The 13,127-nt window shown below is 41.3% G+C and overlaps 1 protein-coding gene and 1 long non-coding RNA gene across 3 annotated transcripts in view; both read left to right on the top strand.

Annotated features, from left to right (window-relative positions):
* The window catches only part of LOC137522582 (uncharacterized), an 84,842-nt gene extending 80,120 nt beyond the window's left edge, over positions 1–4,722 (top strand). For both annotated transcript variants that reach the window (XR_011022351.1, XR_011022352.1), the window contains exon 3: positions 4,574–4,722. This is a non-coding gene — a long non-coding RNA (uncharacterized lncRNA). The remainder of the gene's footprint in view (positions 1–4,573) is intronic.
* Positions 4,723–4,898: 176 nt separating this feature from the next.
* On the top strand, positions 4,899–5,744 carry LOC137522081 (beta-1,3-galactosyltransferase 2-like). Its single transcript, XM_068242108.1, has one exon. It carries the CDS (start codon positions 4,899–4,901, stop codon positions 5,742–5,744), a length of 846 nt encoding a protein of 281 aa, XP_068098209.1.
* The last annotated feature ends 7,383 nt before the right edge of the window (positions 5,745–13,127 follow it).

Below are 13,127 nucleotides of genomic sequence, written 5' to 3'. Positions count from 1 at the left end.
GAATCTAATTAGAGCGAGATCTGTCGTCTGTCCATACACCACAGGCCAATTCCTAAACATTCTCAGCATGAACTCTCTCCGGAATAGGCTGCATCCGCCGCTGCCTCCATAGTGTATAAATGTACTCCCCCCATGTGTGCATTTATATATTACCTGTCATATCTCGCCCACCGCATGGTGCCCATCCGTCTTCAAAATCCCACTCCTCTATTTGCACTATACACGCTGCCAGCGTATAGCATGTGGCACATGTGTGAGGTCACACTGTAGAGGAGTGGGATTCCAAAGATGGATGGGCACCGTGAGGTGGGCAACATAGGACAGGTAATGTATAAATGCACATATGGGGCTGCATTTACATACTAGGCGAACAGTGCCAGGGGTTTTGACGTGTTTGTCACTTGTCCTGATATTGTTCACTGTTACCACCGATCAACCACGATGGCCCGACATCTCGCAGCATATCCGATTTTGGCCTGAAATGGGTTGCTTTGTCGATCGGGCATGTTCTTGGCGACACCAATTTTCTTCTATTATTGTTGGATAGTGTAATGGCTAAGGGCTCTACCTCTGACACTGGAGACCTGGTTTCACAGCTCTTCCTGCTCAGTAAGCCAGCACCTATTCAGTAAGGAGTCCTTGGGCTAGACTCCCTAACACTGCTTCTGCATACTGAGTGCACCCTAGTGGATGCAGCTCATGCGATTTGAGTCTTCCAGGAGAAAAGTGCAATATAAATGTTATTTGTCTTGTCTTGTTATATGAACAAAGTGGAAGCAATGGTAAGCAATAAAAAATCAGCTACAAAGGTGTACGCCATGTAAAATCACAGAGCAGAGTCTGCAGCACATACTGAGGCACAACTTGCGCAGAAGTCACCAACTTTCTCCATAATCAATATCTACAGAACCCATACTTCCTATGGCCTTCAGGTTAGCTTGAAAACAGACCATACAGAGCTTAATGGAGTGGGTTCCATGGCTGAGCAGCTGCATCCAAGCCTTACATCAACTAGTTAAATGGAAAGTTGTGAATGTAAAGCACATATTCACTGGACTCTTGAGCAATGGAGATGTGTTCAAAAAGAGGGATAATATTTTGTGCTAAAATATCAATGATCATGATAAGAAGTCTATCAATGTGATGCTGTATAAAGAGTACTATTCTTTTAAATGTAATCAAATGAATTTCCAACAGAAAGTCCTTAGTGTGCAACTATTGAACTGTTCTCCCCAAACGCATGATGCACTATTAACCTCCTTGGCAATAACCCCAAGCCAGGCTGGGGGTGAAAAAAAGATTCTGGAAGCAGCAATCCTGACCCTGGCCTGGGGTAGCCACCAAGAGGTATAGGGAAGCAGCGTGTGTGCAGCGGCTATTGTAACTCATCTACCATAGATCTGGAAGCTTGAAGCCTGTCTTCTTCCGGTCCTCAGAGGCTCTCAATCCCTCGGGTGAGATTGTTGTTTGTCACATGATTACAGATGGAGATATCACCATAGGGGTAGAGCACCACCTGGAGGATAGAAAGGAGAATTGCAGCACTGGATTCTGGGGAGGGGAGTCTGTGCAGGGGCTGCTGCAGATCTCTCTGCGGTAGAATTTTTTCCTGCTTATAGGGTCTAAAAGCACATACAAAGATTGTACCTCTTTTAGACCCTAGAATCAGGAAAGAATCATACCACCAAGGCGGTTAAATAGATGGGCTGTGCTTGCGAAGGATTTATTATGTTCTGTTATAGGAATTTATGTAATGATGTGAGTTGTACAGTTTGTCGCTCCCTGGAGATATGAGACTGATTTATGTGCATGCAGATGTTCCCTATATTTTTAGAACCTTATAGGATGAAATCACCTCTCCTTGGGCTTGATTCACTAAGACAAATAGCACACCTTATCAAAGTTAACACACCTTATTAAAGTGAACATGCCTTATCAGAGTAGCATAGCGAGTGCTACTAACCTGCATGGGCTCAGGGTAGGATGAGTTGAGCTCTCATCATTGCCAATTAACAGGCATAAGTTCGCTATGCTACTCTGATAAGGCGTGTTAACTTTGATAAGGTGTGTTAACTTTAATAAGGCATGCTATTTGTCTTAGTGTATCAAGACCCTTGAATCAAAAATAAGGTCCTAGCTAATATACAAACAGCCACATGAGGCTTAACAAAATAGCATTTTTCCTCAACAACCTCTTCTTAGATTAAGCAGGCAGATCCCATGCACAACAATACATTATGCAGAATGCCCTCCCTCCCCCCACAAACACTCAAATAGTCAGGTAAAATGCCAGCTACAGTAAACATCTCCCCATACACAATTAGGCAAAGTCACTGTAACTGAAATTCTGTGGTACTGTTTTTATTAGTCTTGACTCTGCAAGATATTGAAATCATCCTTTTTCCAGATGAGGCAAAGCAAAGTAGCGCAGATAAGAAAAGTGGAATTGCTTTTGAAATAAAGGTTCAGAAGACAGGTGCCCTGTTATTAAGTTTACTATGAGAATCCAAGAGATGCTTAAAGAGGCACTTAAAGGAATACTTAAGTGAAAAAAAAAATGATCTTTACTCACGGGGGCATCCCTCAGCCCCCTGAAGCTGTATGGTGCCCTCACAGCCCCGCTCCGTACGTCCTGTCCCCGTCGGCGGCTACTTACGGGTTCGGTCGACAGCCGCCGACAGGATGGGAATGCGGGTGATTCTCCGCGTTCCCAGACGCTATATCACCCTCTATGCTGCTATAGCGTATATATATATATATATATATATATATATATATATATATATATATATATATATGCTATAGCAGCATAGATGGTGATATGGCGGCTGGGAACGCGGGGAATCACCCGCGTTTCCAGCCTGTCGGCGGCTGTTGCCGAACCTGAAAGTAGCCGCCGGCGGGGACAGGACGATCGGAGCGGGACTGCGAGGGCACATACAGCTTCAGGGGGCTGAGGGATGCCCCGGGTGAGTAAAGATCATTGTTTTTTCACTTAAGTATTCCTTTAAGTCAACAAAAAAAAATGAGTTTTACTCACCTGGGGCTTCCCTCAGCCCCCTGTAGCTGATCGGTGCCCTCGCCATGTCTCTCTGATCCACCTGTCCCCACCAGCGGCTACTTCCGGTTTTGCCATCAGGACCCGACAGGCTGGGAACGCGAGTGATTCTTGCCGCAATAGCAGTGTAGGGGGCGATATTGTGGCTGGGAACACAAAGAATCACTTGCGTTCCCAGCCTGTCGGGTCCTGATGGCGAAACCGGAAGTAGCCGCCGGCGGGGATGGGAGGATCAGAGAGACACGGCGAGGGCACCGATCAGCTACAGGGGGCTGAGGGAAGCCCCAGGTGAGTAAAACTCATTTTTTTTGTTGACTTAAAGAGAAACTCCAACCAAGAATTGAACTTTATCCCAATCAGTAGCTGATATCCCCTTTTACATGAGAAATAGAATGATTTTCACAAACAGACCATCAGGGGGCGCTGTGTGACTAATTTTGTGCTGAAACCCCTCCCACAAGAGGCTCTGAATACCGCGGTACTCTGGGCAAACTGCCACAATGTAACAATGTTCACAGACAGGAAATGGCTGTTTAAAGCTGTCTGTAACAGCCAGAGCAGCTAGAAACAGCTACATAACTTGCCCACAGTAACAATGTCACCATGTAATACATGTCAGAATGTGAATCTGGGAGAGGAAAGATTTTACAATGAGCAAACACTGACTAAATCATTTATACATAATTATTGTAAAAATGAAGCACTTTTTTTATTAAATTATTTTCACTGGAGTTCCTCTTTAAGGTTCACTTTAAAGGACAACTATCGCAAAAAAAGTAGGCAGTTAAAATCTGACAGAACCAACAGATTTTGGGCCAGTCCATCTCATCCTGGGGGCTTCTGGGGGTTTTCCTTCTTTTCAACAGCATTTCCTGAACAGCAGTTTAACTGCCAAACTAGTAAGATACCAGCCAGCCTCCCTACTCACACACTATTGTGTCAGTTTGACTTTGCAACTGCTGTTCAGGAAATGCTGTTGAAAACAAAGGAAACCCTGAGAATCCCCCATGAGGAGATGGACTGGCCCAAAACCTGTTGGTTTTGTCAGATTTTAACTGCCTATTTTTTTCACGATAGTGTTTTTTTGAATGTGAAAGTGCTAGATAAGTATATCCATTTGTTGTTGGATATGTTGGAAATCAGAAAAAAATGGTATTTACGGTATCATATCAACACACTACCAACGACTGTACCAATGTGACTTCCTTGGCATTTTAATAGGACGCAAAATTGAATGTTTAAATGTCCTTAGTGAATTGTCATACTACTACTACTACTAAAACTACCACTACTACTACTACTATCACTACTACAACTACTACTACTACTACCACTACTACTACTACTACAACTACTACTACTACTACTACAACTACCACTACTACTATCACTACTACAACTACTACTACCACTAAATACCACTACTACTACTACAACTATTACTACTACTACTATTACTACTACCACAAAGTTGTGAAGTTAAATGTTTACTAGAATATTTGCTTTTTTTTTTAGACGATAATCATTTAAATCATTGAAAATTGGAAGTTACCTGTGTTGAACAATGACAACAAGAGCACCTTCAGAAACCACATGCCAAATATCCATGATGGCGATACATAAAAAAATGTCATTTTGTTCCATAAAGACATTTATTTTGCTATTAATATACCTTATTGTTTCTTGTACTATCTTTGTTATTTACATAGTTTACAATCAATTTCATTTAATTCCTTTATCAAAAACTATGAAAATTGATAATTTTAAAGACCTTCATAAAATGGCTATACCTGGTCAAGGTTTATTTGAATCGATCAGAAAAAGTTTTCATCAAATTCCTATGAACAGGTCAGCACCTCCTAAAGGATATATAAACATCAATTACTATCCATACATAATTAATGAGCGACTCAAATGTAAGAATTTAAACCCATTTTTAGTACTAATCATTGCAACTGTTGCAGCAGAAGTGGAAAACAGAAAAGCGATAAGAAAAACATGGGGAAATGAATCCTTTGTTACCGGCAAGCCTATTGTACGTCTATTCTTGCTGGGCACTGACAGCACTCTGGACCACAACATCATTGGAGAGGAAAGTGAACAATACCATGATATAATACAGATGGGTTTCCAGGATACATATAAAAACTTGACCATTAAAACCATGATGGGAATAGACTGGGTTGCCAACTACTGCCCAGGAGCCCAGTATGTCATGAAGACAGACAGTGATATGTTTGTGAATACAAATTACTTAGTGGACTTTTTAGGACATTCTGCTGCCAAAGAAAACTATTTCACTGGTTATCTCATGCTAAATCACCAACCTCACAGAAACAAAGACAGTAAATGGCACATGCCATATTCTCTCTATCCAGGTGGCGTCTACCCAAGTTTTTGCTCGGGGACTGGCTATGTGTTTTCTGGAGATATTGCCACAAAGATATTAAGAGCTTCATTTAAAGTCAAATTTGTTTACCTTGAAGATGTTTTTGTTGGAATTTGTCTAGACAAGGAAGGAATACAAATAACACACCCTCCTAATAGTTTTCTGTTTAACAATTATCGAGTTGCGTTTGATCCCTGTAGCTATCGTAAGCTTATTACCTCCCATTACATAAATCCTTCTGAACTTACTAATATGTGGATAATTGTAAATGACCCAAAAGTAAGTTGTGAAAGTTAGTGTCATACAGATATATATATATATATATATATATATATATATATATATATATATATATATATATATATATATATATATATATATATATATATATATAGTGAGATAGTGAGATGCAAAAGTTGGAGGCCATTGTTAATCGTCATGATTTTCCTGCATAAATCGTTGGTTGTTACGAAGAAAAATGTCAGTTAAATATAACATATAGGAGATACACACCGTGATATTTGAGTGAGATTAAGGTTATTGGATTTGCAGAAAGTGTGCAATAATTGTTTAAATAAAATTAGACAGGTGCATAAATTTGGGCACCACAAAAAAAAATGAAATCAATATTTACAGTGGTTTGCAAAAGTATTCAGTCTCCTTGAAGTTTTCCACATTTTGTCATATTACTGCCACAAACAAGAATCAATTTTATTGGAATTCCACATGATAGACCAATACAAAGTGGTGTACATGTGAGAAGTGGAACGAAAATCATATATGATTCCAAACATTTTTTACAAATAAATAACTAAAAAGTGGGGTGTGCGTAATTATTCAGCCCCCTTTGGTCTGAGTGCAGTCAGTTGCCCATAGATATTGCCTGATGAGTGCTAATGACTAAATAGAGTGCACCTGTGTGTAATCTAATGTCAGTACAAATACTGCTGCTCTGTGACGGCCTCAGAGGTTGTCTAAGAGAATATTGGGAGCAACAACACCATGAAGTCCAAAGAACACACCAGACAGGTCAGGGATAAAGTTATTGAAAAATTTCAAGCAGGCTTAGGCTACAAAAAAATTCCAAAGCCTTTGAACATCTCAAGGAGCACTGTTCAAGCGATCATTCAGAAATGGAAGGAGTATGGCACAACTGTAAACCTACCAAGACAAGGCCATCCACCTAAACTCACAGGCCGAACAAGGAGACCGCTGCCCAGAAATGCAGTCAAGAGGCCCATGGTGACTCTGGATGAGCTGCAGAGATCTACAGCTCAGGTGGGGGAATCTGTCCATAGGACAACTATTAGTTGTGCACTGCACAAAGTTGGCCTTTATGGAAGAGTGGCAAGAAGAAGACCATTAATAACAGAAAAGCATAAGAAGTCCTGTTTGCAGTTTGCAACAAGCCATGTGGGGGACACAGCAAACATGTGGAAGAAGGTGCTCTGGTCAGATCAGACCAAAATGGAACTTTTTGGCCAAAATGCCAAACGCTATGTGTGGCGGAAAACTAACACTGCATATCACTCTGAACACACCATCCCCACTGTCAAATATGGTGGTGGCAGCATCATGCTCTGGGGGTGCTTCTCTTCAGCAGGGACAGGGAAGCTGGTCAGAGTTGATGGGAAGATGGATGGAGCCAAATACAGGGGAATCTTGGAAGAAAACCTCTTGGAGTTTGCAAAAAGACTTGAGACTGGGGTGGAGGTTCACCTTCCAGCAGGACAATGACCCTAAACATAAAGCCAGGGCAGCAATGGAATGGTTTAAAACAAAACATATCCATTGGTTAGAATGGCCCAGTCAAAGTCCAGATCTAAATCCAATCGAGAATCTGTGGCAAGATCTGAAAACTGCTGTTCACAAACGCTGTACATCTAATCTGACTGAGCTGGAGCTGTTTTGCAAAGAAGGATGGGAAAGGATTTCAGTAGAGACATACCCTAAAAGACTGGCAGCTGTAATTGCAGCAAAAGGTGTTTCTACAAAGTATTGACTCAGGGGGCTGAGTTATTTTTTTTTTAAATGTTTGGAATCATGTATGATTTTCATTACACTTCTCACATGTACATCACTTTGTATTGGTCTTTCACATGGAATTCCAATAAAATTGATTCATGTTTGTGGCAGTAATATGACAAGATGTGGAAAACTTCAAGGGGGCTGAATACTTTTGCAAACTACTGTAGTTGATCCTCATTTTGCAGAAATTACAGCCTCTAAACGCTCCCTGTAGGTTCCAACGAGAGTCTGGATTCTGGTTAGAGGTATTTTGGACCATTCCTCTTTACAAAACATCTCTAGTTCATTCAGGTTTGATGGTTTCTGAGCATAGACAGCTCTCTTTAACAGACTTTCAATTATATTCAGGTATAGGGACTGAGATAGCCATTCCAGAACAGTGTACTTGTTCCTCTGCATGAATGCCTTAGTGGATTTTGAGCAGTGTTTAGGGTCATTTAACCAGCACCATATTTTACTTAGGTAGCAGGTGTTTTTCTTGGAACGCTGTGTTGTTTTTCCTCCATGCATAAAGCCCCTTGTTATGCCCAAATAATTCAATTTTAGTTTCATCGATCCACAGCACCTTATTCCAAAATGAAGCTGGCTTGTCCAAATGTGCTTTAGCATACCTCAAGAGGCTCTGTTTGTGCTGTGGTCAGAGAAAAGGCTTCCTCTGCATCACTCTCACATACAGCAGTGTAAAGTGCACCGAATGGTTGAACGATGCACAGTGACTCCATCTGCAGCAAGATGATGTTGTGGGTCTTTGGTGCTGGTCTGTGGGTTGACTGACTGTTCTCACAATTTGTTGCTTCTGTCTATCCGAGATTTTTCTTGGTCTTTGAGCCTTAATTTGAACTGAGCCTGTGGTCTTCCATTTCCTCAATATGTTCCTAACTGTGGAAACAGACAGCTGAAAACTCTGAGACAGCTTTCTGTATACTTCCCCTAAACCATGATGGTGAACAATCTTTGTCTTCAGGTCATTTGAGAGTTGTTTTGAGATCCCCATGTTGTTACTCTTCAGAGAAAATTAAAAGAGGAGGGAAACTTACAATTGACCCCCCTTAAATACTCTTTTTCATAATTGGATTTACCTGTGTATGTAGGTCAGGGGTGACTGAGCTCACCAAGCCAATATGAGTTCCAATAATTAGTGACTGAAGGTTTTGGAATCAATAAAATGACAACAGTGCCCAGATTTGTGCACCTGCCTAATTTTATTCAAACAATTATTGCACATTTTCTGTAAATCCAATAAACTTCATTTCAATTTTCAAATATCACTGTGTGTGTGTCTCCTATATGATATACTTAAATTACATTTTTTATTGTAACAACCAACGATTTATACAGGAAAATCATGACGATCAACAAGGTTTCCCAAACTTTCGCATCCCACTATATGTATATATATATATATATATATATATATATATATATATATATATATATATATATATTCCACTTTAATAATGCAGGCCAGAACTCAGAACTTCCTCTCTGCTCTAAAATATACACAACAGCATAATAACCTTTAACCACTTTCCCCACCACTACAGTATATCTACATCAGCTGTGGCGCCCTCCAAGCCACAGCGACATAGATATACTGACCTGGCTGCAGCCTTACTGTGCATGGTCGGGTGCTCTTTAGAGCACACCCTCCGGCACTGTGTCAGCTGCAATACTAATTGGTGGAAGGGACATGTTCCCTTTTGGCCAATTAGTCCACCCCCCTCCCATAAACGATCGCTGTAGTAGTGAACTGCAGCGATCCTTCACTTGTCTCCCTCGGCGCACAAATAGTTTAAAAAATGCACAAGCAAGCAGCCACACTCACCTACCTAGGTCCTGCGACTATCCTGAAGCCTGATCCTCCGATTACCGCTCTGCAGGACGTCATCAAGCCGGGACCCGGGTTACCGGTAATATGCGGCTGACTGCAGAGCGGGGATCGGAGGATCAGGCTTCAGGATAGACGCAGGACCGAGGTAGGTGAGTGAGACTGCTTGCTTGTGTATTTTTTTTAACTATCTCTGCACGGAGGGGGCTGCCTGATGGGGGGGGCATCTGGCTATAGATTCTTGGGGGGAGGAAAGGGGGATATGCAAAGGGGGCATACATATTTACTGGGGGACATCTGAGTAACCAAGGGGAGGGGGATTTACAAATTTTGCACATCTGGGCACCTGGGGGGGCACACCTTAATACTGGAGGCACATTTGGCTATAATGGGGGGGCAGCGCTAATCCTGGGTGTACATCTGGCCATAATGGGGGTAATCCTGATCCGGGGACACATCTGGCTATAAAGAGGGGCACTATTCCTGGGGGTGCATCTGTCAATCTATTCTGGGGGTGGCAAACACAGGGGACTCATCTGGCTATGCTGGGGGGGGCTGATATTGGGGACACATCTGGCTATACTGGGGGGGTGGGGTGATACTGGGGACACATCTGGATATCTATACTGGGGCGACTTTAACTGGTGGCACAGTTTTTATGTCAATCGCACTTTTTGTTTTTAAACAGAAATTGGTCAAAATTGAGAAATACTGCATTTTTTTTATCCCCCCCCCCCCTTTTCCCATTAACATGCATAGAGAGGAACATTTTACTTGGGACCAAATACCCCCCAATGAAAGCTTAGTTTGTTTTGGAAAAAAAGATATATAGATCATTTATGTGGCACGAGTACAGATGAAGTTATTGGTGATTAAACAGGGACACCGCTAAAGCGTCAAAACTGCTCTGGTCATTAAGGGGAAAACAAGGTCTGGATGCGAAGTGGTTAAAGTAAAACTTTTCAATGTTACAGCTGATACAAATCCTGAAATAAATCTGGCCCGTTTTTGCTTCCTGCTTTCATGAAAGGAGACATATTGTTAACATCCTGTGCTTTCAAATGATCTTATCTGCCTTATCTGCCGTGGCAGTCAGATGACCCAGGGGAGAGATCAAATTAAAATTTATGATTACACATAGATGAGGGGGAATTAGACAGGCTAAACTCTAAATACATACAGAGTGCATTTCTCTGTTTTCCTTTTGTCCTGTGCAAGAGTTCAGGTCCACTTACAAGGTAATTCATGTTTGTGTTTAGAAAACTGAAAAAAAGAAAAATCTATTTCTCCAAATATATATCTCACTAATATTATAAATGTGAAAGTTTGGATGTTGGGATGTTTGTTACTCAATCACACAACAATGGCTGAACAGATTTGAATGAAATTTGGCAGACACATAGTACATTACCTGGAATAACATATATGATACTTTTTATCCCCATACCCAAAAAGTGGGCGGAGACAAATACAAATTTCACTGGGAAAAATGTAAACTGCAGCCATTCTTACACTGTTAATGGTAGGGTTCTCAAACTTTGCACAGTTGGTCACTGGGTGACTGGAATTAATATTCAGAAAAGTGGGTGGAGCCTTCAAAAGCCACTCAAAATTCACTTATTGATTTTCAAGGGGAATATTTAATTGCTGCCATTCGTGTACTGTTAATGGCACTAGCCTCAAACCTGGTACAGTTCTTCATTGGGTGACTGGGGTTCAAATTCAGAAAAGAGCCACAAGTAGCCAATCAGATTTGTTTCATTTCAATGCAAATTATTGATGCCAAAGATTGCAAAGCTCACAAACGTGGTCATTGAGTAATTGTGTGTTAGGGTTAGAAAAAGTGCACACAGCCAACACCAGCCAAATACATACCCGGGCAATTCTGGGTCATCAGTGGGCGGAGACAAATACAAATGTCACTGGGAAAATGTAAACTGCAACCATTCTTACACTGTTTATGGTAGGGTTCTCAAACTTTGCCCAGTTGGTCACTGGATGACTGGAATTAATATTCAGAAAAGTGGGTGGAGCCTAAAAAAGCCAATCAAAATTCACCTATTGATTTTCAAGGGGAATATTTAATTGCTGCCATTCTTGCACTGTTAATGGCACAAGCCTTAAACCTGGTACAGTTGGTCATTGGGTGACTGGAGTTCAAATTCAAAAAGGTGATGGAGCCACAGCCAATCAGATTTATTTCATTTTTATGCAAGTTATTGATGCCAAAGACCAAAAAGCTAACAAACTAGATCATTGAGTAATTGTGTGTTAGGACTAGAAAAAGTGGGCGGAGCTAACACCAGCCACATACTTTCCCGGGCAACACCGGGCCATCAGCTAGTTAAAAATAATAATAATAAATATATAAATACTTATGTGTAATAACCTAAATCTCCTGTTTGGTCTGAATGTCAAATGTCACCTTGCTTCAACATCTGATTACTGGTAATAATCTGACCTGATTATTAAATTGTATCCCAGCTCTAGTGGTTGAGAGTAGCCTGGTACAAAACAATAGCACTCCTTGTCATTTAGCAAAGCACCTGGAACATTGTAGCGCCGTTGTAGATTCAATAGAGTCAATTTTGGTGGAGACCATCATGAGCACAAGCTCTAAAAACACATCACCACCACCAATGAAAATCTATTTCAACTATTATACCTAGCAGCTGGCATACTGAAGGAGGAAATTAACCAAAATGTAAATCTCCTGTGATGTATTTTACTCCTGACTGAGTGACTTTACATTACTATTTACTCCATCCCCTTGCTGTGACAATCCTACAAATAAGGTGTGAATTACTAAGTATGGGGAGTACTGAAAACATAAGCAATTCACCAAACCTAGCTGGATTTTTTCAGTAGGTGTTAATGTTAACAATCTTCACCTGGATCAATGGTAGTGATGCTGACGGACATAAATCGCAGCCATGGCCGTTAGCAACGTCTGAATTTCACGAAATGTCTCATGCAGGTAGAAGACATATTGTTAGACTTGGGTTCCAAAGATGGGGTCCATACATCTCTGCAAACCAGAGTTACAGGGCTCCAAAATTGGTAAAATCCCCCATAGGCTTTCATTGGGCCTACTATTTACCGTTCCAAAATCTCACACCATTTCAAAGGGCAATGGCTCAGCAGTGGCAAAACTCACCAGTCATGATCCCCCTAAGAGTCCCTACAATGCTAGAAAATTTGGTACTGCTGAGCCATTGCCCTTTGAAAAGATGTAAGATTTTGGAAAGTGAAATAGGGAGGCAATGAAAGCCTATGGGGGATTTTACTAATTTTGCACCCCTGTAACTCTGGTTTGCAGAGATGTAGAGACCCCATCTTTGGAATCCAAGTCTAACAATATGTCTTCTACCTGCATGAGACATTTCGTGAAATTCAGACGTTGCTAACGGCCATGGCTGCGATTTATGTACGTCAACATCACTACCATTGAAATAGCCCAAATAAACAGGTTTTTGTGACCCTAGGCTATGACCTCTTTGGCCTAGGGGCCCGAAACTCACCAGTCATGTTCCCCCTAAGGGTCCCTACAATGCTAGAAAATTTGCCACTGCTGAGCAATTGCCCTTTGAAAAGATGTGAGATTTTGGAAAGTGAAATAGGGAGGCAATGAAAGCCTATGGGGGATTTTACCAATTTTGGACCCCTGTAACTCTGGTTTTGCAGAGATGTAGGGACTCCATCTTTGGAATTCAAGTCTAACAATATGTCTTCTACCTCCATGAGACATTTCGTGAGATTCAGACGTTGCTAACGGCCATGGCTGCGATTTATGTACATCAGCATCACTACCATTGAAATTGCCC

The sequence above is a fragment of the Hyperolius riggenbachi genome, chromosome 6 (genome assembly GCF_040937935.1).
Source record: "Hyperolius riggenbachi isolate aHypRig1 chromosome 6, aHypRig1.pri, whole genome shotgun sequence".
Classification (NCBI taxonomy): Eukaryota; Metazoa; Chordata; class Amphibia; order Anura; family Hyperoliidae; genus Hyperolius; species Hyperolius riggenbachi.
The sequence above is the reverse complement of the archived record's forward strand: the minus strand, read 5'-3'. Positions and strand labels throughout refer to the sequence as shown.